The sequence below is a fragment of the Convolutriloba macropyga genome, chromosome 1, assembly GCF_964194025.1.
Source record: "Convolutriloba macropyga chromosome 1, txConMacr16.3, whole genome shotgun sequence".
Lineage (NCBI taxonomy): Eukaryota > Metazoa > Xenacoelomorpha > Acoela > Convolutidae > Convolutriloba > Convolutriloba macropyga.
The window spans coordinates 1,355,107-1,381,128 of record NC_134468.1 but is presented as its reverse complement, the minus strand read 5'-3'; the positions used below and the strand labels follow the sequence as shown (position 1 = coordinate 1,381,128).

General features: G+C 33.8%; 1 protein-coding gene across 3 annotated transcripts in view; it reads right to left on the bottom strand.

Moving 5' to 3' along the window:
• Positions 1–440: 440 nt before the first annotated feature.
• Positions 441–26,022, bottom strand: part of LOC142344642 (uncharacterized) — a 54,071-nt gene continuing 28,489 nt past the window's right edge. For all 3 annotated transcript variants that reach the window (XM_075396459.1, XM_075396477.1, XM_075396468.1), the window contains 8 exons: positions 25,480–25,689; positions 25,067–25,213; positions 18,831–19,023; positions 15,142–15,302; positions 12,837–12,967; positions 11,477–11,612; positions 7,810–7,956; positions 441–637 (listed from right to left, as the gene is read on the bottom strand). In XM_075396459.1, the coding sequence (XP_075252574.1) occupies positions 524–637; positions 7,810–7,956; positions 11,477–11,612; positions 12,837–12,967; positions 15,142–15,302; positions 18,831–19,023; positions 25,067–25,213; positions 25,480–25,689 (1,239 nt within the window). In that variant the 3' untranslated portion in view covers positions 441–523. The remainder of the gene's footprint in view (positions 638–7,809; positions 7,957–11,476; positions 11,613–12,836; positions 12,968–15,141; positions 15,303–18,830; positions 19,024–25,066; positions 25,214–25,479; positions 25,690–26,022) is intronic.

The following is a 26,022-nucleotide window of genomic DNA, read 5'->3' as shown; positions in this document are numbered from 1 at the left end:
TAAATCGATTTTCCTATAGTTTATTTTATTAGCCCCGCAACTGTCCGAAATGAAAAAAGGGGAGGGTAAAAAAAACCAGATCATACTGGAAAATATCACAAATTGGCTCCTCAACTTGACTTGATATATTTCCAAAACTATCTCAGATAATTTAGGTCAAAAACGATTTTTCATACGTTTAAAACCGACAATTCTTACTTTTCAAAATCGACGAAAACCGACACTTTCTAACATTGAAATCGACAAAAACCGCCATTTCATGTATAAAATCGACAACCGATCAAACCGACAAAAAACGTAAACAATTCGCTCGCTTTTTGCTAAGCTAAACCGACGAAAAGAAAGCGACAATTCCTTATGTTTGGATCCGACAAAATTCTCAACACGGGTATGCTTATGTCAATAACTAGCACAACAACTTACTTTCTGTCGTAAATAACTGAAATTTTAAGAAAATATTTTATACAAATATTGGATAAATGAAAATCTAGGGTGATAAGAATCAGGCTACAAAATTTGAATTTCAAACAATCATCTGAGCTGTTTTCATAGCAGAGGGACTCTCCCCTGTTGACGTCATCTTCCCTTTCTCGATGCTATTTTTCACCTTGAGGTTGCTCTGTGTCGAGTCATCAAGCTATAACATAACAAAAACATAAGAGATTGAATGATGTCTAATCCCGGGTTGACCACCATAATCTTTTCTTGAGAATCATATCGAAGCCACAAATTCTTTAAATATGCGGAGACTTTAAGGTACTGCATAAACAATGCTTGGGCGTTGAAAACAAGCATATAACACATATTGCAATCTTAAATACCATAAAAAATCATTAAAGAGCCATGTAGGAGCCATGCGAGAACCATGTACCACAAAAGAATAGATTCATGAAAAAACGGTGTAGAGGCCATTGAAGAACCATGTAAGAACAATTTAAGAACCATATATGGTACCAATATGCCATGAGTTGTGTAAAGCGCTTAAAGCTGAGACTTCAGTATAAGCTTTGTATGGGAGTTGAAAGAACGCACAAATGTGCATACCGGATTCTTGGATACGATATAAGAATCATATATGGAAATCTTGGCAACCATAGCACGATCATATAAGAAAACTTTGTATGGACTTTATAGGACCATATATGGTTCTTGTGTATGTTTTCCGAGAAAGGCCAACGCGGGATTATATTATTGTTTGAAAGCCATAGTTATTTCGTGAAGCTTTTACGAGTGCATTATTGATATGTTAAAAAAGCTATATTATAAAAACAAAAATAATTAAATAGATCCACCGAGGGCAACAACAAGGTTTGCACAAGCCGAAACTATATATTGTTCCTCAGTTTCAAAAACAAAAAAAGATGCCCGGAAAAGCAAACCCATGTATTTGTGACATGCTTGACAATCTATCCTCGACAATATTTCTGAATTGGAATTGTTCTTAATCACGATAGACCAAATTTGATAGCATGACTATTCTAGAGCAATCTTGATTAGATGTTGACTGTTCATAGTTTTCTCGTTCCCTACGAAAGACCTCATTCAAATTTAAATTGGAATTAATTTTTTCCACTCTTTTCGACTTAGTCAAATAAAGTAGCTTTTTTCAAAAACTCTTATTGCGCACTTAGGATGTCACATTATTGAGTTGCCAATTTTTCTGTTGAACAGAAATATGAGTTAAACTAATGAGCAGTTAAATGTAGCACCAGGAAATACTAATCCGATGGCCTTTTGTGCGATAAAAATTAAAAAACCAATTCAAGTCATAAACGGTATGGTCGAATTGGGGCGCATTCGTAGACAAAATATTAAAATTTCATTTGAGAAGAAAAAAAATTCAATTAAATGAAATTTTGGATAAGAAAAATCAAATTAAACTAACAAATGGATCAACGCAACCATCCAATTTTTTTCAATGAAAATACTTAATACCAGGACACAACAGTTGCGATAAACATGTATAACAAAAAAACTGAACAAAATCTAAAAATGCAGATCCAGGAAATATAGGACAGATTTTTGTTGCTTTTCATTCATATTTCATTCATATTTTCATTTTCCGCCCTTTTTTGCAATGTCAAAAGTATGTGCCTATTCCCGGGTCACCGATCATACAGCGTTCTTTGATTTCATACTGGGTCATATAGGAATCTTAGCAGTAGTTCTAGATCATTTATGATTCTTAATAAACATACTAGGTCATATATGATTTGAATGAATTCCTAGTAGTTATCCAGAGATTATGTATGAACTCTTTGAAATCATATAGAAATTTGGGAGCTTAAAGACTGTTGTAAATATTCCATTTTCGGTAGAAATCGAAAAAATTTCTTGAAATCATACAAGGTCCTATGTTGTACATAGAACATTGACTGATGTCAAAAACTCCCCTATAATGTAGTCAGAGGGCATTTAAACTTAATATGCCGTATGTGCAGTTTGGTTGCGTCATTTGACTATTTGGGTGCAGTAAAAAGAATAACTTTTGGATTTCATGCGCAATGATATAAAAGTTAGATATAGCTAGATAGACTTAAGCTTTCATTTTGCACCCAATTTTGCAATTCATGGTTCTTCAAAGTAGTGAATGGGGTACCGAATCTGAACGTGATGCCTGGGAATCACATAAGTGTTACCTTTTCGATAAAATTGAAAACGAAATTGGAGGAAAAAGCTGTACGATTCTTGGTAATCATAGTAGGATCATATATGATTTCTTGGTAATCATACAAGGATCTTATATGATTTCTTTGGTTTCATAATGGGATCGTAGTAAGAAGTAGGAACATTCAAAATTCATATAAGATCCTTGTATAGAATCAAAGCAACCCGGCATCTTGCAACAGTTTTTTGTTTTTAAATCAAGTATAGGTAAAACTATAGGGAATAAGGATGCATTTAATATCTTACTAGATCGACTTTCATTTTTGAATTAATTCCTCTTGCAATTAATGACGTTTACGAAATTGCAACTGAGAAACTCCTGAAGATGCAATATCTGATCTTCATTGTTCCGACCCACTTCAGTGGGGGAGGAATTATATACTCAAATGTTGTTTTTTTTCATCAGACAATTTTGGCCGATTGGTATAATCATCGTAGAGAGCTACGAGTGGTATCACTAGATAGCCCGTGCATCGTATAATATGGAATTAACTTTTTTTTTCGTTTTTCATCTTTTATAGGGAGTTATCGGTGCTTAGTTTTGTGAATATTAGATGTAATTCAGCGGTCTTTATTTCGGTATTTTGACCATATTTTCGTCAATTTGGCGAAAAACATGTCAATATTGTTAACTGTAGTGTTATGTTATTACCCTTAAAGATAGAGGAGGGTTGCTGAATTATTCCCTCCGAGTTTTTTGGCTAGAGTTTATGCAACTAAATTTTTGAAAATTTCAAACTTTTTGCGCAATTTTGAATTTTTAGCTAACTTGCTTTAAATTTGCTAAAAGTATACACCTTAAAACTGTGGCCACATTCTGTTTAAACTCAAAAAACAGCTCGTTGTACTCCCGCTGGCATTAAGAGTCTTCTGGAATTATAGTTTTGCCAGTTTTTGCAAATTTAAACTCAATAATTACACAAAATGCTTTATTTGTTTTTTGATATACTCCGAAACTTTATTTAAAAGTTGATCTATTTCACAACCATTTGAACAATTGAGTGCTTTTTTACGAGCTCAACAATATCTGGGCTGGTTTTGATCTTACCATGGGTCCTTATGATAAAACGATACAGATTTTATTGGGGCGCGACATTTTTTTCAAAAGATTTCTATGTAAATGTTTTTTGTAAATTACTGATGATAATTTCGAATCAGGGTTCAATTAAGAACAGATTCTATTTACAATAAACGAGGTTCAGCAGATTATATTTTGCATTCAGAGTTAAGCTCATGGTTTTTATGGCTCAATGCATAGCCCAATGACTTATTATCTTCAATGAAAAACCCATTTAGCTTTTTGGGACGTATAAATGAACCTAGATACTTCTTTCAGTTGTTACCTAAGGTCTGTCATGATTTCGATTTTATATTTTTTGAGAGAATATTGATGAGTTTTTTAATTTTGCCACTATTTTATCTTATCTCTCTTAACTTCAAGCACAATCTCAGTACAAAACAGGCGAAAACATAATTCCTGAGAGTTTAAATTAATGTAATAAACTTTTTATATTCAACTAATGGTTTCTTTTTTGATACTACGCGTTTTCATTTTTTTTTATTTTTGAGCCGAATCTCATAATCTATGAGTTTATTTTGTTTCCTTGTCAAATTATCACATTTTTGACAAATCCAATTAAAAGAAAGCATAGGTAGGGAAAATGTGCAGTGTTGAAAAAGGCGTATTTGGACATGTGAATTCTTTCTGTTGAATAACTTTTAAAAAAATTTCAACTGTCTTCTTTTTGCTTTCATTTTCTTCGGCAAGTGACTCAATCTCACTAATTACAAGTCTCACTTACTTTTGTTGACTCAAACACTGTTTTGGGCTCTGTTATACGCCCAGACTGCTTGCTTCGATCTCATAAAAAAGTTTTCAAGATGTCTAAATTGTTCAATTTTTGGTTGTCTTTTTGTTGTCATGTTTACATAGTCCTTTTATAAGGAAGACTCAATGATGATAAACTCAAAAGAAAGCGACGATTTACAGTTTTTGCAGTTAGTATTTCAAATTATAATGCCATGAACAGTGTGATGTCGTAAAATTGTTTGAAGTTTTGGCTTCTTTATGTATTTGTTGCTGTTTTGTGGGGTCGTGACTTAGTCTCATTACCAGCAGGCCCAATTGGCTTCCTGAGGTGTTGCCACCTATTTCGTGTCTTTTTAAAAATCTCTTATGAATTTTGAATTTAGAAAACATTTGTTTTCGAAAATGTATTTGGGATTTTGAGCTTCGTCATTTTTTCGAGGATTTTCGGTCAATTCGTAGCTCAGTCTCTGTAAACATAGGTTACTACCCGGTTCCACTGAGCTATAATTTAATCTTTATAAGCATTTTAGGTTCAAAAATTTGTTTCAAGGCTTTATTACTACTGCTACTACTAGATTTCATAAAATGTTATAGATTATGATAAATTTGTACATTTTAGAGGATTTTTGTTTTCTTTAATTTATAGCAATAATCGTAGGTCCCATTGGCTTTGAAAATTTGCGCAATTGATTTTTGGTTATTGACATGACTCAATTGTTTCCTATGGAGAAATAAATGAACATTTTAGTGATTTAAATTGATATCTAATGACATTAATAACTGTGAAATCCATTTTTTTCAAAAATAGAAACATAATTTCGAACTTCGCACCTCTTTGATCTTTTGGCCACCTATTAACCAGTCGCATTGAGGACAGGTGCCATATCTTTTCTATTGAAATACAGTTTAAATTGTTTTGTTTAGGTTTTATCTGAAGCGAGTTGTTATGGTTTTTTAATAGTTTGTGATTTTGTTATGGTTTTTTAATAGACATCGAGTTGGTCGTAAATAATGTGTGTTGTTTAATTTTTATTATTTTCCTTTCTAGTCTTCCTATTATCAACAACTTTTATCGGCCCTCTGGCATGACATTAATGTATTTCATTGGTTGTTTATTGAACGATATTTATGATTTGGTAAGTTTTCTACCTCTTCATCATTTGGTAGCCAATTAGGTCAAGAATGTGGATGAGTGGGGTCGGAACATTATGTGCGTACGCACATTACCGAGCCTCCTTGTTGGTTTTAGGACCTTGTTAGGGGTCGCCGCTGAGTTGCTTTAGGAGTTCCCGGAATTATCTCAAACCGGACTTATCTCGTGGCCAGGTTATCATTTCCCAGACTCTACTCACTGCTTTATCATGCGGGGTATTATTCCTTTCACGTTCCTAATCTGTTATGATCAATATGTGTCTGTGGCAGTTGTATTCGTATGTTTTTTTCCGGATAAAAAATTTCACTGATAAAAAATAATGATTATGTACTTACTTAGGTCATGCAATCACTGTAAAAACTATTCTCCGTTAAAATAAAATATACCACAAAAGTTGAAAATTGTTTAAAATAAATGTAACAAAAATTAGATGCAAATTAAAACAATTCAAATAAAACTTGGCCCCTCTGGTTTTTGGCTAACGCTGTTTAAAGCAAGAAAACAAAAAGGAAGCATGTAAACAGTATAGTTCTGTCGTCTTTTGCATGTTAAAAGAGCAATTGGTCATCGTCCTTTGCGGACAAGCACAGACAAAATTGAGCAATTTAAGGGAACTTGCAAAATCTAAGGGAATCTAACAATTAAGTACTTTACCTTTTCCTGTTGACTAGTAGTAAATAATTTTCATAAATTAATTCATAAATTAAAGTATAAATATATATCTCAGCTACAACTTTCTGTTATCGTCATATTATTTAATTAACTCTCGTTGTCATAGCAACAGGCCATCAGTTGCATAGCTTAGTGATGAAATTAATTGTTAGCGCCAGATGAAAACTACAAAAATCTGAATCTGTGACGAAAATCCGCTTTGATATTAACTATCTTTCCCCTAAATTTTTCTCGCCCCTGTCGCTAAATGAAGCGAAGAGAAAAAAAGCAGAAAAAATAGTCTAATCGCGACGAGAGTTGATTGAAAATATTACCACACGGTGGTTATCACCCTCTTGAAGTTATGCAACAACTCGGCCTAGCCTCGGAGTTTGATAAGTTCTGGATGGCGACAACAACCTTGTTCGTAAAATTCATTACATCTATTGTCATTGTCTTTCTTTAATGTTTTCTTTACTTATTTTTTTTCACCGCATTCACCGCATTTCTTACATTAATTTGCCATAATATTCTATGCGGTGAATTTTTGTAAGAAATGCGGTGAATTTGGTAGTGAATTTTTGTAAGAAATGCGGTGAAAAGCGGTGAATTATTTTTTTTCACCGCATTCACCGCAATCACCGCATTTCTTACAAAAATTCACCGCATTCACCGCATTTCTTACAAAAATTCACCTTAAAACCTCGACCCGGGTGACAAGAATGTGACGATAGGAAATTAAGAAGTTGTAACCATAAACCTTTTTTGCTTCTTGATGCATTCACAAGTACGACGAAATTGATTTATTCCTTGATTTAGTCAGTAGGGCGAAATTAGGCGTGTTTAACGTTGAATTCAACGTCGGCCTACCTTATCAGAATGTAAGTTTTGAAGAACTTTCTGACATTACAGACTCCTATAACAACCATAACTTAGTAACTTTTAACTTTTGAACCTTTCTATGGTGCAAAAGGTACACAAAAATTGGGTTAACAAATATTACAGCTGTTTTTTATTTATTTGTTGATTGAAGTTTTTGTTATTGTCAATAAATGGAATAGAGATAACCTATAAACTAAAAGGCATCACTTGAAGGACTCTGCCTCCCGGGCCGACCACCCAGAGCATTGCAGTACTGAACCAATGTATATCCAGAGACTGTATATATACTGTTTTATACTTGTACAGATTCTGTTCATGTCAGAATCTACACTGATCAGAAAATTTTTCAGAGTTTAATTGTACTTCCGATTTTATCCTGATCTTGATCTGATCATAACTATTATCATGCAATTATCAGCCTAATTAACATTATTGTATGACTCTTGTCAGCCTACAACCATTCTGTTTTTAACTTGTTTCAGCTCTGATTGTCAGCTTAAAAAACACTGTTTTTGCACTGTTCTTGAAGACCTTTCTTCAAGTGGGTATTGCTTTTCGGATTGTAAATATACTCCTTTTAATATAATGTGATTCACTTGAAAACGAATTTGTTATTACTTATTATAACCACAGAACAGAAATTAACCTGTAGTCCAATGGGTTTGATTGCATTTCTGGCTCCCCTTTTGGAGTAGCTCATTCGTTTCCACATATGAGTCATCTCTGGGTTGGAATCGAGGAACTTCCTGTAGTCTGACTCCTGCTCCACAAAGTGATCACTCTCCCTTTTCACCTAAACAATTGCTCACTAAAAATAAATTCAGTCCAGCACTATTCCAATTTATTTTTTAAAAAAGAAGTTTTGTGGTGCCTAAGCGAGGGAGTGAGGGTGCCTTGAGAGGAGTGAGGTCCTAATTGGCGACATTATGGTGTTTTTTTTCGCATCGGATTTTTTTCGATTTTACTCATTTTCTGAGGTAAGAGGACTACACTTTTGGTTGTCAAGGCATAAGATGCTATAGTTGACAAGAAACCAAAACAACAGTTGTGAAAGAGCCCCGCTTCTAGTTTTTCACTTTTCAGGTTAAACCACTTCAAAAGTGAACTTTTAGAAAAAAAAACGCTTCTTTCAAAAAAGCGTTTTTTTTTCAAAAAAAAAACTTTTTTCGCTTTTTTTGTTTACGAATCGTATAGAAACATTCTTTTTGGAGCCCTTAACTTTTATTTCAAAAACCTACAAATTTTATTCCGGGTTAAAAAAGAGCTGTTAAAAAAATTAAAGGAACATAAATAAAAGAAAACCGCAAAATCATCGGTAGTTTAATGGTTGGGGGAGGCGGCATCTTATAATTACAAATATTCACAACCTACTTTCAAAAAAAGATTCCAAGGACAAAAACTACAAAAAGAACAACTGTAAAACAAATTCACTCTCACTCAGCCTTCTCTCACTCTTAGTACCTATTTTAGAAACTTAGTTATCTGTAACCGAAAAAAAAGCAAACATATGCAATACATCTTCTCAAAAAATAAAATTTTTCCTTTTTATCTCTGCATCAGCATTAGTTAACTGATATACTAAACATGCAATATTTGAGTTAAATGTTTAAAAAAATATCAACTTTTTACTTTTTCTTTGCTTTGTCATGAAAACATTTTAAAAAAAAACATTTTGTGAGGTTTTATTTAAATTGCAAAAGAATCCTATATAGGAGTTTTGGAAAAGATGGCTGCTGATGCATGATTTAATAATAAGTTGGAATAAAAGTCGCGCCAAGCCGACAGAATTTGACATAATCTCCAACTCTTTTTTTTTGATGATTTCTTTTTCCGTAAAAATTTTGAAAAACGTGTTGACTGGATCCTGCATCACACCCTTTTTTGAAAGTGACAGAAATATTAGAAGCAAGATGAAATTGAAAAGTGCGAAATCTATTGAGGAATCTGAAATCAAGTTTTTAGTTTCATTTTGTGACTTCATGAGCCAACCACATCTGGTAACTTATTTGATTGCAACCTCTAGTGTATCAATTTACAACAACAGTTTGATTGCAAAACACTACCTGTGATTGTTTAAGCTTGATTTTCTTTGCAACTAATTGCTCTTGTTGTACTTTAGGCATCTGCGAAAAGCTGTTTTAGAATGAATGTGCTTAAATATGTCAAAACTACTTCAAGATGATATTTCTATGTTTTCCGGTTTCCGATTCAAGTTAAGTAGAATTTAAGGTTAATCCGAAAAAAATTCGTCCAACTGTTAGTCAAACGAGCTTTTACTCCCAGAATAGATTTTTTAAAAAACAAAACTGAGTCTTACATTCTACGCAGAGCCTAACAGGAGCTCCCGTGTTACATCACATATTTTGTCATCTCAATTTGAGAATCGATAGACATTTTTGTTGAATTTACAAGAGTATTAAAACTATGGAGACGTGAATGACCACGTAATTCGTATTTGAGCTAAATTGAACATATAGTATACGTTTTTCAAACACATTGTAAAATGAAACTTTAGTAATCAATTGAAAAATTATTGTTGACAACACTGCCAGAAGAAACAGATGAAGTTGAGCAAACAGAAAATATACAGCTAAATTTTCGCAAACTTAACAAGTAAAAGAGCACCTTTGAGAAATATTTAAATATTGGTACAATTAAGCACACAGAACATGCTTTTTGTTTTTTTTACGAAGTGCGCATGTGACAAACTCAATTTTCAATCTACAATCTAGTTGCGATCTACAACATGTTGCCACGCTATCTTCCAGACAAACAAATTAATCTGAACTTCTTACGCATAATGATAAATGCGACTAGGCAAAAACTTTATGACAAGTAAAACAAAAAGACGGGAAAAACAATTTGTACAATTAGACCTTTGAACAACAAATTGATTGTACAGCAAGTTGTAAAATATTGAAAATATGGCCACAAAGAATGCTAGTAAAAGAAGAAGACATCAAAACACCAATCAATTCCGGTGAAAAACACGTTGGTCTTTTAATAGCATTTCGCTTTTTCTTTGTTTTACTGCTAACGCTGGCTTCCACAATTTTTGATCTGCTGAAGATTGCTGAGTTTTTGTCTCATAGTGTAAGTTTGTTTACCACTGGTTGTGGAAAATGGAAACACACAGATAAGACGAACACTTTTCGAGGAGGGTAAGTAAACAAAGGTGTGGACGTGATCCGCAACCTCCACGGGGTGCCCCTGGTTAACTAGTACAAGCTCATTTTGCGGTAGTTAGCGAAGCGGATAGACGGAGGAGTGTGAACTGAGCAAGCCAGGGAGGACCCAAAACAAACTTTGCCGGAATTCCTTCCAGTCCGATACTCCCCAAGATGAAGGAGTTGAGGCAGAGCTTGGAATACCGCTCTCGAAAGCCGGGATGAAAAGTGGTTGTTGGTGAGGCCCTGTTATAAAAGTGGCTCTTGCAGGCATGTCTCGCCAATTTATACATGTTGGAAATGTCTTCAACGTAGGAAATGTCTTCGAAAGATCTTTACTGACTCGAAAATCAACAAAGTATCGAAAGTGAGAACGAGACTAGTAAATGAATTTTTACCTTTAGCATTGATTTGGCTAGACGCCAATTAATGTCACCTGTGAACTCTAATCTGCCTGAGATCCTTGTTAGTAAACAACGAACGCAGGGCTAGTACGTGCTAAATATATGGGAGCTTAGAATGATTGCTACACTGTATTTATTGAAAGTTGATGACTAGTGAAAAGGTGTGTGATCCTTGTGCACAATTAGCATCTGAAAAAAAAGTCGTTTGGTAGGAAATTCTGTGTAAGGTCCAGATAAGCAAGATGTAGTGATAGTCACAGAAATTTAGTAACAGACTAGTGTTGCAACTGTTATCGCAGAGCTAAAATGATAAAGAGTGGCGGCTACACTACATGTTTGGTCCAGACAACACGTGCTCTGCTATTTCCCCAAAGATGGTTTTGAGGAGACTTGAGGCTCATGGAGATCAATTCGTTAAAGAGCTAGACCCCGGATGGTCTTCGCACCGATGCCCTGGTCTTCATGGCTTTGAATTCATTCCTCTAAAGATCTAATGACTAAATACCTAAGGCTCCAGCCAAAGGGGACGTACACCACTGGTTATATGCTGGATAGAAATTCGCTTTGCGCCTCATAAAGGTAATCATCATAATATATCAATGGGTATTTTCATGACCCGCTTTTAAATTATGTGTTGTTATACAGCAGGTTGTACGTTACTTTGCAATTCCATAAAAACTGTTCTGCCCCGGACTGTTCCCAGATTGGGAAGTATTAACCTTGGAATTATTCTTGGAATTACCTTTTTGTATACGTAAGTTGTGAATGTGATGTTGAAGAGTATTTGGATGGTCCCGTGCACTGACACACAGATGACGTCTAAAAGATTGGCCAATGCTGTCAATTCACACTTGGTCTCTGGAGTCACGAACTGAAATCTACACAACAGGGAACCCTGCAGTTTACGTTAATCTCAGTGAGAATCTGTACCTGTTCAGAGCAGTTTCAGAGAAATTTCAAGTTTCAGTACTGATTCAGGAGGATTTCAGAACCAACTGGGAATTGATTTCTGAATTTCTCTGAATCAGAGCAAAATTCAGAGAAATTATTCTGTATTCTTCTGAATCAGAAGATATTTCAGATTGAATCACTGAATTAGCTCTGAATCAGACAAATTCAGTGCAAAATGTGACCTGAGTTAGACTCTGACTCAGTGCTGAATTTCCCTTAGAGTTAGGTACGGGTTGTCAATTATGTTAATCTCAGATTGAGGCGCACCTGAAATGATCAATTTTGAAAATAATTCAAAAAACATATATATGGTTTCATAAAAGACAAAAATTCTTATTATGATTGGTAAGAACCATTTATGATCCTTGTAAGCTTACTAATATACCCATTTATGATCATGCATGTTTGCTAATATTCCATAAAACCATATATGACTTAGTATTAGTATCAAGAATCAAATATGACTTAGATTATTTTATGGTGTTCAATCCCGGATTTTGGGTTGCGCACAGGTTTAGCGCACCATTCAAACCGAAATATGTTTGGTCTTCCCGGGAAGGAATTGCGAGGAATACGGGGAATATCCGTAGCATTCAATGTAGAAATTGGTGCACAAAATTTACCGCTAACATCACAACAAATCTTCAAAAATTCACTGCTAAACTTACATCAAATCTAACCAAAAAATAATACATGGCTCGCTAAGAGATGCTGGCGTTTTGGGGTGAAAATATACCATAATGGGGCAATAATTTCATGAGGGCCCGGATCATAGTACCAGAGTAAATCAGCAATGAATCATGAAATCTCAATTCTGTATTTTTATAATTGCCATAGTCTGATCATGTCACTTTTTGCTATGTCAAGACAAAAAACCAGACAAAAAATTTTGCATCTGTGAAAAGTCTCTGAACAGCCGAAAAGACCAGATTATTTTATCATGCGCAGTGCAATTTTTTCATTCTGTAAAAAAGCCTTATCACCGAATCTCACAGACTGAGAAAAAAAAGGACAACGAAAAAATCAGCCGATTCTTACGGATCTGGAAAAAAATTGGAAAAAAAGGGCAGGAAAAAGTTAATTGTACAAATGAATTCACCCCAGAATGATCTGGAAATAAAAAATTACATTTAATAGGAAAGACCCCATACCTTTTTTCACAATGTTGGAATTGTTCCTCTAAATCGATATCGTCTGCATACCACCTCCACACCCAGTGCAACACTGCAAATGTCACTGCCAACAGAGTCATCATGAAGATTTGGAACAGCACGTAGATGTCCTTAACAATAATACACACATTCATTTCCCATATAATATATGCTACAAAGTTAAGGATGGACAAAGAAACTAGAACTAATGGGTTGTAGGTCGTATTAATGGCAATTTAATATGTTTTTGACGAGATGAAATTTTTAGTCTCAGTTTACCAAGTTTAGTTTTATAACAAAAATGAGATAGCCAAATCTGAAAAAAAAAGATTCTGTATACACCGATAAAGAAATTGATGCGACCGTTTCATAAGCAAAAAACAATTCAGATTAAAAGCAAAAGTGTTGCGTCTGACATTTTTCCGTTACGTCTGAAAATTATTTGCACATTTTAAAATTATTGGCAAAAATTAACAAGCTAAAACTCCTGTTGACCAATTCGATCAAAAACGTTCAAATTAGTGTGGGAAATGACCGTTTTTGATCGGTAATTTTAGGAAATGATTGTTTTTTGATTGTTTTCAATCGTTTTTGATGGGTAATTTTAGGAAATGATTGCTTTTGACCGTTGTTTTTAGGAGATTATCGTTTCTGATAGTTTGTTTAGGAAAATACCGTTTTTGAACGTTTTTGACAGTTTTTATGTTTGATATCAACGCAAGCAAAAGTCCGCGTATAAAATCACCACAATGGATTATGTAACCATAGTTAAGGTGGTTTTAATCAAGGTTAACCCTTTTTAAACTGATTCTCTGTTTAGGTGATCTGAAACGAAGTTTGTAGCATTTACATAAGTCCTGTGGTCTTTTCTTTTTTAAGCGATTTTTCGCTTGAGTAATTTTGCGTCCGACCAATTTGACTTTTTGTCAAATTTAGGACGATAAAGTTGGTGAAGGAGAAATATACTTTCTTAATTGTCCAAATTTGCACTAAAAAATTCCTTGTTTAGTTTCTAAATAAGCAAGTTTCTGATAGCTGGTATGAGAAACAACGGTTGCGCTCAAATATTCTCCTAAAAAATAACGGTTCAAAAAAGGTTAGATCCTAAAAATTAACGGTCAAAAACGGCTATCTCTTAATAAAATAACGGTTCAAAACGTTCATTTTCTTTTAAAAAAACTAACGTTTAACAACGGTTATCTCCTAAAAGAACGGTTAAAAACTCATTTCTTACGTATAAAAAACGATCAATAAACTGTCGTTTCCTGAATAAACAACGGTCAAAAATGGTCTTGTACCAAAAATAACGGTCACAAACGGTGATTTCATAGTATTTAAAAATGATCAAAAACGGTCCTCTCCTGAACATAACGCTTAGAAACGATAACCTCCTATGTCGAAAAAACTATCAAAACTATTCAAGGCGAACAAAAAAACTTAACGGATTTGACCGTTTTCCCTAAAAATGCCGATCAAAAAACAACATTTCTTATGTTTTTTGGGGCAAAATTTGAACAAAAGAAAAGCTGAAAATCTAATTCTAATTGTTTACCATTTCTTTATTTTTAACTCTAATTATTCCACACAAAATTGTCTAGCTGAGTTCTGTGTCAAGCACCTTTGCGAATTAATCAACTATTTATTTCACATTGAAAATATAAACACTATACACGCATAAAAATTTTAATGAGTAGAAAAATTACAATCAAACTGAAAAAAAAACAATGCGTATATTTTTTAATGTAATGTATTTTCAATGGTTTTTGAGATTAAGAAACATCTCATCGTAATCTGTTCGATATGATAGGTTGGTTTACTTCAATTTACTAATAAACACATTTTGTCTGTTTTAAGTCCGTTCACTATGCTGTCAGCAATGCTTGACGTCATATGTGCGTACCTGGAAAAGGTTTTCTTTTTCGAAAACAAAAGTATTCATAATCAGCATAGTTCATAAATGGAACACAAAAATTCATTAATCTAAATTTAAATTCGATGATCTGAAAAATCTTGAATTCATTAAGCAAAATTGTCGAAGAGAACAAGCCTCTTAAGACACTTTTCAATAATAGATTGGAAGTGCGGTCGGGCTGCAAAATATTCTACTTTTGTTAATTAGGTATATTAGACGACTGTTTTTCAGTAATTGTAATTAACGATTGCAAGCTGTCAACGTGTCTATCTACTAATAAGACAACACCTTGAAAAGCAGCAACATAAAAAATACTTTTTGTTTACTCCGTTAAAAAAATTAACAGCCGGAATTATATCACTATGCGAGTGACCATAAATAAGGATGGCTTACGATGAGAGTGAGGTAGGATATGGTGGGAAGAGAGTTCGATAGCATGAGTTTGTAAGTGACAGCCGTCAGCACCAGAGTCAGAGCACCCCCCAGTCGGAACTGGACATTCTCTGGCTTGTTGGCAAAATTGCCATACGACATTATGGAGAAAAACACCATCACTAAACAAAAAAATCTCGCGTTAAGATGTGGTTTTCAAGGCCACACTTTCCAACCCATTTGTATAGCAGATACAATTTTTTCACATTTCAGGTTTATTTTAGGGGCGTAGGATACTAGGCGAAAACTCGATTAGGCAAAAGAATTTTTTGTAGCTATTAGGCGAAAATCCTGAGCTAAAATTCCGTGGAAATTAAATTTCGTCGAACAGCAATTAAAACACTCAGAAGAGGTACTGCAATATCCGCTTGGTAGTATAATGTAATTAAGTGACTATAACAATTGACTTCGAAGAAAAAAATTTTAAAAAAATCAGAAATTGACCAGAGTTTTCGAATTTTGAGCATTTTCGCGATGTAGTTCAACCTCAATTGCCCATTTTCTTGTGCGTTTTTTCAACCGGTAGCTTTAAATGATTCACATTAAAGCTATTGATAAATTTTTTAAAAAGATCCACCATTCTGTCCCTGTTACTTTAAAAAAAATCAAAATCATTGGCCGTGATGACATTGAGTTCACTAAAAGAGATCCGAAACATTGAAAACAATAATAAAATTAGCATGTACTTTTAACAACTTTTTTGCATGTAACGATGTCTCTTAGAGACACCTGACAACTTTATGACATCAAGTTGATATTGAAGTACAGCGTTGTTGAAGTGTCTTAATTGCTATTCTACTAAATTCCACAAAAGTTTGGTTAAGGTTTTTCGCCTAATTGCTACAAAAATTTCGTTCACCTCATTGAGTTTTCGCCTAATAGCCCATACCCCTCATTTTATTAGCATTCATCTGAAAATAAGTTGAATTACTTAAATGCTTTTTGCTCTACAGTTTTGATCATTCGATGGGAGGGGGCGCGATATTAGGCGAGAACTTGATTATGTGACAATTTTTTGCATTCGTTGGTAAATTTTGTGAATATAGGCGACAACCAATTACAACACTCAAAGCTGTACTTCAAAATCAACTTGACGCTACAAAGTACTCAAGTGTCCCTAAAATGTCTTTACACGATAATTACTTACAAAAATGGTCTCATTTTTTAATATTGAGCATTTGCAGCATTTGCATTTTTTATGTTTATCCAGCGTTTATGGCAAGAGTTTTCTGGGATTGTCCATAATTCTAAGCGAAAAAAAGCACAATAAAATTCTACATGATTTCCACTCCCATGCCCAATTGTATTTTTCCCCAAACACCTTTGCTTTGTCCAAATTTTAGTGAGGAGCAAAAACAGCTTTCAAATTTGGTTTAAAAAATTACATGTGCTCTGTTTACTCACAATAATATAATGACCATTGTTAGGGACTTTTAAATATTTTATAGCGTCAAGTAGATTTTGAAGTACCATTTTCGAGTGCTTCAACTGGTATTCGCCTAATGTCCACAAAACTTAAGTTCAAATTTTTGCCTAATGGATACATAAAATGATTTTGCTTGATAGAATTTTTACCTAAAAATGCCGAAATTAGACTGAATTAGTCTGATTTTGTCTCCGGAAACCCTATAAGAGAAGTACTGAGTTCAAGCGTCAATTGTTTAGCAAAAGTTTTGAATCAAGTCTAACAGATGAATCGCAATGCAAATCATCTCATTCATTCTATAATTTTGAAATATTGGATGAAAGGTATCAACAATCTATAGATATATGTGAAACAATAAGGTATATCTTCAGTCACTGAATAAACAGAGAAATTATTTTTGTGCGTCTAAAGATTAAACTTGTTGGTTGACCGTTTATTTTTTCTCCCGCACTATCTCCCGCGCTATCTCCTGTTTAATATACAAAGCCGTTTGCAACTTATGAGCAAACGAAGTTGTTGCCAAGTGTAAAAAGCTGATCGAAGAAAATTGAATTTACTTTTTATTAGCTTCTAAAGGACGTTAACAGCCAACGAGTTAAGTTATTAAGCGGGACATTGAGCAAACGAAGTTGTTGCCAAATGTAGAGAGGTGATCGATGAAAATTGAATTTGAATTTTTTAACTTCTAAACGACGTTAGTAGCCAACGGGTTTAATCTTTAAGCTGGAGATAGTAAAGTAGGCGAAAACTCGATTAGGCAAAAAAACTTTTTGTAGCTATTAGGCAAAAATCCGGAGCTAAAATTTTACAGATATTGGGAGAATAGCAATTGAAACACATTAATTCAAAATCCACTTGATGCTATGGAAATTGTCCAGTGTCCCTAACAGTTGTTTTTAGATTCAAATGTCTCATTAAAAAGCATATGCCAAATGCATCATTGTTTTCAACGTTTCGAATCTCTTTCACATTACTCAGCGTCATCACGGCCAATGATATGGTTGATTATCAAAAAACAATTGACAGGGAAAAATAGTGAATGGTTAAAATACTTATCAATTGCTCTAATGGAAATAATTTAGAACTGTCGGTTGAGGAAACGCACAAAAACGGGTTGGCGTTATGGTTAGCAAACATAGTAAAACTGCTCAAAATAAGAAAGCTGGTCAATTGTGATAGTATTTAAAGCTAACTTCTACGAAGTCAATAATAGGTCAGTAAATTACAATTTATTACCAAATTCGAAATTACGAAACTCTGAAAAAACTCTGAAACTATGTTGTTGGAGAGATCAAAGACAATTAATGGACTCTGATCGGGCATTAGAACGATTTTCCTTCATTCTACAAAAAAAAACAAAATTCTCTAAAATTCAATTATGCTAGATCTTTAGCTATGCTCATGATCAAACTTCATGCATGTGAAAATTTTAAGATATTTTATAATCAATTTGATTTTAATTTGAAATTGTATTTTTTTAGTCAAACGCGAGTCAATAAACAATTGACAGGATTTCAGTGAACTGCTATACATACTTTTTTAATATAAAATAATTCAAGTTTTAGAAGCGCATTTTTACTATTATATAGTTCAAAAACATAGTTCTTCTATAGTTGACTAAACAATTGTTCAATAAAAATGACAACAGTTTTTACTTTGAAACACCGGAGGAAGGAAGTTTCCGAATTTTCGGTAAAATGCAGTATGTTGAGTCCATTTCAAATCAGTTCATGTTGATCACGAAGTTTTAAACTTACAATGTCAAACCTTGCTTAAACAATGGCATCATGATCAAGATGAAGAGATTTCGAATGGAACTCAATTTACTACTTTTTTGACAAAAACTGTCAATTTTCCAAACACATTTTCTCCTTACGTGTACTTTTGCCAATTTTGTAGGATTTGGGGCAATTAAAAATCGAATCTATTCTGTTTCACCCCCCCCCCCCCCAGCTTATCCCCAAGCACGTGCTATTTTCTTGCATAGTATTGTGCCATATAACAACATATAATTTGTAACTGGGGGTCATAAAAAACACTGGGGGGCCAAACAGAATAGATCCTAAAATTCTAGCAATTTACTGTCGACTCTTCGAGGAAAGTGGTAAAAGTAATGTTACTATGAAAGTGCGTCTCTATAACCGGCAGTTTACTATCTAATTTTGCGCTAATTTTTGAACGTTTTAATTTTGTTAACGAGTATATTTGAACGGCATTTAATTACCTAAGAAGCAATTATATATGAAATAGTTGAATTTCCTTTGGACATTGGTACGAATTATGAGTATCTGCTGACCATCCGATGTCTCAGGGTTCCCACTATTATTGCCACCTCCACCACCGGCAGCATCCGATTGTGTATTAGATGCGCAGCGTCTTTTTCTGGGCGGATCAGCGTCCGAATTGTTCTCGCCAGCCTGGGAAAATTTGACAACATTAGTCTGCTATAATCACATCACAAAAAAGCAACTAACTGGAAAAAATAAGATTTCAAAATTTCCAATATGGCCTTTCCACCTAGTAATTATTTCGTTTTTGTTTTCGTTTTCCAACATACGGGCCTCTTTGCATCAGGATTTGCAACAATTTTTTTTAGCACATATAGTCTGGAAATCAGCCTACTTTTTTTTCATCGACTTCTCAAGCCAAAATAAAGTTTTTTTTTTGCAGCAAACTTGCATTGACAAAATTGTGTTTGAGAATACAAGCAACAGTAATATTTTTCAAAAGTAAAAACGGTTTTTTCTTTGTGACTAATGAGTCCCCTAGCAAAAAATATCTGACAATTAAGGACTGATATATAGTTTAGGCCCGTTTCGAATTAACTGAGAAAATTGTGGCTCCGATGTAACAAATTATCAAAATCCTTGAAAACACTTAAAAATTTCACACTCTTGCGAAGATGCCAAAATGTGAAAAACAAGATGGGAAGATAAACTTTTGGATAATTTTGCCGTAAGCATCGTCGAAAATTTCAACCCCTTGTACTTAATTTTTTTTTGGAACCAAAAATTTTGGCTCGTCTCTAAATTCAAGAAATAGAGATATTAGCATAAATTTTAAAAAAAAATCGAGTTAACGACTTCGAACTCAATTTTGCTTATATAAAAGCAAAACTGAAAGTATATGTGCAACCTAAACAACAATTTCATTGGTCCTCTATAATCACATCACAAAAAAAGGAACTAGCTGGAAAAAATTATATTTCATAATTTCCAAATATGGTTTTTCCACCTAGTAATTATGCTCAACGAGAAATATAATTCCATTTGGCATATACAAGACTAGCAGAACATTATTCCAAAAAATTACCAAAAGAAGGATGGGTTAAATGAGAACTCCAGTCCATTATAGCGCTCCACGCAGCTTCTTTCGTGACTTAACTTTTTCGAGACTTAAAAATTCTGTAATAATCAAGCATTCAAAAAATAACGCAGTTCAAACCAGAATCATCCGAGCCGACCCCATTTTAAAAACGTCAGAGAACGCTTTCAAAGGTTTACTGCATGCCCTTGATAGAAGTGTCCCAATTATTAATGTTTTATTGCTAATAAATTTGAGATATAGCGGTGTTATTAACTCAGTTATAATTTGGTTAGTCTCAAAGAAAAAAGTTGGGAAATGTTAAAATCTGGTTTGATTTAGATTTGTGGCATAAACCATTTGCCGAAAATTTTCTACGGCAATCAAATAAACATGTTGTTCCACTAAATAATGAAATATTAAAATTTCCGAGTTAACTTATTTTGTTCATGATCTGACATGGGTCAATAACTCAAAAAACTAAAAATTGAATTAAACTCACAAATGTGACTATAGTTACCTATAGGTACAAGGTTCTTTTTAAGGGTTTGCAATTTGGGGCCCCTTTCTTGTGAACTCTGTTTTTTACTTAAAATCTGCGAAATATGAAAATTTATAAGTCAGATCAGTCAAGAAATGTTCAGACTGAGACATTAGATTGAATACAGTAGATTCTTAGTTTTTCCGAAATAAAAAACATAAAAATAAATATAACAGTTTGATTTTGCTTTGAAGAAACAGAAGTGAGTTCAATTTAGTCACCGTTATTATATTTAACGTCAAAAGTGAGTCATCAATCTATAGTTTTACAAAGCAAAAATTTAATTTTTGACGCATTGTTACTCTATCTTGCAATCAAATTTTCTCAAAAAAAACAGACAGCAAAGAGCCATTGGCTAATGCTCTTGCATATATTTAACAATCCAATATTACGTAACTTAAATTTGCTAGATACCCCAATTTATTATCGACAAAACGCATTCCAGGTTTCATGGTCAAAAAAGTTCTCTAAAAATGTGATATGCTTTCAAAATTTTTCAGCTATGATTGAAATTTCTTTTGGCGTTAACAAAAAAGAAGAAAAGATGCCAATGACTTGATGGCAACTTTTTTCGTACGAGACTTGGATGGAGTTCATCAACTATACATTTAGTTTATGTGGCAAGTTACCGTTACATTTTGTCAGAAATTTTTTAGTAGGCAAGACCACTAGCCTATGGGACCAATTGTGTAAAAAAAAACGTTTTCGAATTTGGAACATAGGGTTGATTGATATTGGGTCAACAACAGATTTTATAACGAAAAACTAGGGGATGCTAACTTATTTTTCATTAGATTAGCATTCAAGTTCATCAGATTAACTCTTCTTGGTTTATAGAACTTAAACAATTACAAGTCTAAGTTTCCCGATGTTTCTCTAAATTCTCAGTTTATCTTTTTGAAATCAGTGAAGATAATTGTTAGAATGAAATTCTACGACAAAAAAGAAATCTTTCATTCTTCTGACTTTTATTATATTTTCGCAATCAAATTCTCCTTTTTTGGCATTTTTTAATAGAATACTTTTAAACTTTCTACCATTCACGTTTATCAGCGCCAATTTTTTTTTGAAGCATACTAATCGAAACCTTAAAGGAATAAAGCAATAAATTATTTTAAATATATGAAAATTTTAAAGTTCTCTGCTAAGAAATTTTTCTCAAATCAATTTTCCTCACAAAAACTTTCTTTTGCTGATCAATAGTAAAACAATATTCATTATATTTCATATTTTTGCCAATAGAAGGAATCAAACAAAGAGCTTGCTTTCATGCATTGAAATCAATTGTAAACAATAGGCATAAAGTAACCGACGTAATTCGCTCTATACCCCCTTTTCGTTGTTTCTTTTACCAAGTTGCTCTATGGCGCCTGTTATGCATATTTTGTTAATTTAAACAAAAAGATTTCTCAAAGTGTCAGATAGAAATAACAAAAAAATGACTCAGGCGGTGGAAAAATTCGAGCAGAGTCCTGTCATTGGCGGCAGTATGAAACAAATTATGAACACATTTTTTGGAACAATAGAACAAAATTCAGCTGACAACTGCATGAATAACAGAGGAAATTTTGTGATGTCAAAATGAGCTGCACAAAATTATACCCAGTCACTGAAGAACAATGGAGACGGAGGTGTGTAGAAACTTTAGAACATAGCTGGCAGATTGCCAGAAAATAGCCGCAATAGATTCGTAGATCGGCAGTCTAAAAAACAGTAAAAAAGACAGACCAAAAAAAATTGTCTTTTCATAGAAGGCTGATCTGGTATATTTTGATTAAAAATCTGTATAAGTTATTGCTGCCTCTATTAGCTGATCTCAAATAACCTTCATTTAGAGTGACACAGACCCATTTGACCTTATCTCTTTGAATAAAAGTAAATAAAAGTCAATTTCAAAGTGAGGAAGTCATTTTTGAGAGTGAGGTAAGTCAAGTGTGACCAAAAATTTAATCACGCGAATGAACAAAAAAAACTCGCTCCACTAATAGCGAAAAATGATGTCACGCATGCAATTCAGTTGAAATTGCATGAACGAATGAACAAAAAGTGGCTGTGACGTCATATGGTCGTAACAAAAATCATGACGACGAAATAAAAAAAACCAAGAGAAGGCCAATAATAGCCCCAGCTATCGCTGTGCGGCTATTAAAAAAGTTTTAGCATTTGCCTCTAAACAAAAATCTTTTATTTTTCCACTTACAATTGTGGTAAAGAATGATTTACTTGTAATGTTTCAAACGAGTGAAAAGCACTCAAAAAGATTTTATTGACTGTAAAAAGATTGTTGACTGTTTTGTTGACTGTAGAATAACATATATCGATATTTATTCCTTCATCGTAGAATTTTTTAAAAAAAATCTCCACAAATTAGAATAGACTGAAATATGGGTTAATCAATAGCACTATCTTTTAATGATTGCTTCAAAAATTATAAAAGTTTCGAGATGTGATCAGCAGTAGGTAAAACCAGATTGATTTACAAAAAAGTAACTTTCTTAAGAAACTAAAAATGAAAAAGGCAAAAATTTGTAGAAGTAGAATATAGGAATCGCTAAAAAAAACGTAGCGATGAATATTTATTTAATAAACCAAGCATAAACTAGCAAATCTAATTATTACAGTCAAACTCTGATTATGAAATTAGAGAAGGTTAATCTAGAATGGTTTATTTGACTGCATCGGAACGTTTTGCTGATAGATTTTTCATAACTGAGTGCGTTATTTAACTAAGGAAAACACTTACTTCCAATTGACAAAGGATGATTAAACAAACGATTTTATAAACTAAAGATTTTGTGCACATGGCATGAAAAATATTCAGAAAAATTCTGTCTAATTTTTATATCAATAGTATAAGCGGACATAACGCGGCTAATGTCTTCGAAAAATCGAGTAAACATACTGTAATAACCCAGCTTGTGGTATGTTAAGCTAACAAAGCTGCTGCATTATCTAAGCTTTGGTGCAATGATATCTCGCTTTTTCGCTCCACTTCCTGTTTCGGCGTGACCAAATCACTACTCGAATTTGACTTCAAAAATCATGAAAATGTGTGAACAGAACTTAAAAAACATAGCCGGAAGAATTCCGGAAACGACTCGAAGTAAAAATCCATTTAAACGCCATCCAACTACCCATCAAACAAAACGTGCCTTCACTAATTTATGATTATCTTGAAACAAAACCATGAAACAAAAAAGTAAAAACAATAAAATCAAATCTGTTAAAATAAGATAAAAAATCTGATCAAATTTTGTTCTAAATCTGATCAAAATTGAGATCCCGAAAAAACTATCTCTGCCAAAATAATTCCATCAAAACAACCAGTACTTACAAAAACCACTTATGTGAATTATGAAAAAATACTTTAGGCTAAAATTATGAAAAAAAAGCTCTTAAAAACAACTTTCACTGAAAAAAAGGAAAAAATGACTAAATTTTTAATATTCCAAAAACATATAAATCCAAAGAAAAATTCCTTTCAACCAATAGGGTATCCAGATGTTCGCAAAACAATAGAAAGTCATAATAGGCAAAGAAACTTAGCTAAAAAAGGAAAAAAGGAATAACTGCAAAAAATTAAGAAAAATAGTTCCAATTTTCGCCATTTTTTTGTCATATTTCTCAACAAAAAAATGCTTCTTACCCACAAAACTGTAACCAATTGTTATCATAAATTTGCTCAAGTAGAAGGGGTTTCTTCAATACCCATTTGAGCCAGTAAAACAAAATAATTGTCAAAAAAACGCAAAAATTAGCCCGAAAATCAGCAAAATACATTAAAAACCTCCGAATTATCATAAAATTCATATGGATTTCCAGAAACCTTCAAACCACTACCGAAACCAGCCTAAAATTAAATCAAAATCATAACCAGACCTCTTAACCAAAGAAATGAAAAAAACTGCTTTAAAATGCCGCACGTGAAAAAAAAAAATTTCGCTCGATTAGAGAAAATTTTTTCACACATCAATTTCTCGCTCTCTCAAAAACAGGGGTATGAACAAAAACCACTCTCTTTTCGCTCCGCTCTTCACTTTTGTTCAGCACCAAAATCACTCCAAATTTTTTCACGCGTTTCATTTCCCGCTTCAAAAATCACTCCAATAAAATTGATTTAAAAAAAGGACTTCTCCAATACTCGTCTTCGAGTCGTAAAAAGACAGCGCCCCAATACAATTAAAATTTTTTGAATTGTAAAAAAACCAAGAGAAGGCCAACAATAGCCCCAGCTAACGCTGTGTGACTATTAAAGACTTAATTTTTCTTCGCGGCTATTGAACATCTACAATTTGGAGCACAGCATTTGATTCATAGGCATTAAAATCTTCATGTAATCATCCACTCTTCTAGAAAAATCTTAAATTTATGTCCTTATATTGAAGATTCAACAGATTCTTTGGCTAGATTTATTATCACCCGAGCCATTCATTAATAGAAATATTATCACCCGAGCCACATTTTAGTCACTTTTTCCATTTTTCCCTTTCCGACAAATTTCAGCAGCGAACTCCTCAAACTGCACAACAATACTCTATTGGTTCAAATTTGGTTACACTGGTTAGGCTAGGTTTGCCAATAGTTTCGCTGAATGGTGATTGTTTGGATCTACTTACGGCCACTAGTCTGCGTAACACCCACTCCTGGTCATCCTGGAAAGTGGTTGAGTCACCGAGTAGTCCAGCAGGAGAGTCCATCTCCGGCACAAAGAGTCGGAAGTGGCTCTGGGAGGAGTGGTCCAGAGATATACGCAGACAGATGTCCTATTCGAGAAAACAAATATGAGAAACCTCACAATGAGGATAATATTGGATCGTTTCCGTTTGTGCCCCCCCCCCCCCCCCCCCAGTAAGTTATACACCCCCAGTTACAAAGCACGTGAGGGGGAGTTTGTGCGTTCTCACAATGATGAGGACCCTAGTCAGGTAATAATAAAAGAGGCATAATGTCTGATCAGTGTCAGCTTCAGCCATCAATTCGACAAGAGAGAAGAGAGCTCAAAAGATTAAAGGTTCAAAAGTGACGTCACCTGTACATCAAAAGGGAAGCTCTGCAATTCCAATCTCTCGTAGAAAACTCCTCTCACCATCTTGTGCATCTCAACATAGCTCACACACGTGTAGTCTGTAGCACCTGCAGGTCTCATGGAAAAGGTCGTCTTCTCCAGGGAAGAACTCTCCAGGTTGTTTATGAGCACTTTTGGAATTATTTTGCGGATTCCGTTGCGACCATCGTCAGCCTAGCACATAATTGTACATTAAGAAGCTTAGTAATGACAGAATTGGTTCTTATAAGACAAAGAAGCTAAGTAGAGTAAAATTTGTTGTAGCCAGCCCCCCCCCCCCCTGGAGTGATGGAAGATCTGTTCACGTCATGTTCTTGGGTTGAACAGCACCCCCTTGTATGCTACCGAAGAGGTTCTGATCAGACCGCCAGATAGAAAGCTGTGTCAACTCAACTTACTATGATTTGAACTGAAAACTCAACAAACACTCATCACTTAGTTTACACAGACAGTAGTACGCTATAGTGGTATTCCCGGTAAAAAGTTGTTCTGCACGCCAAATTTATC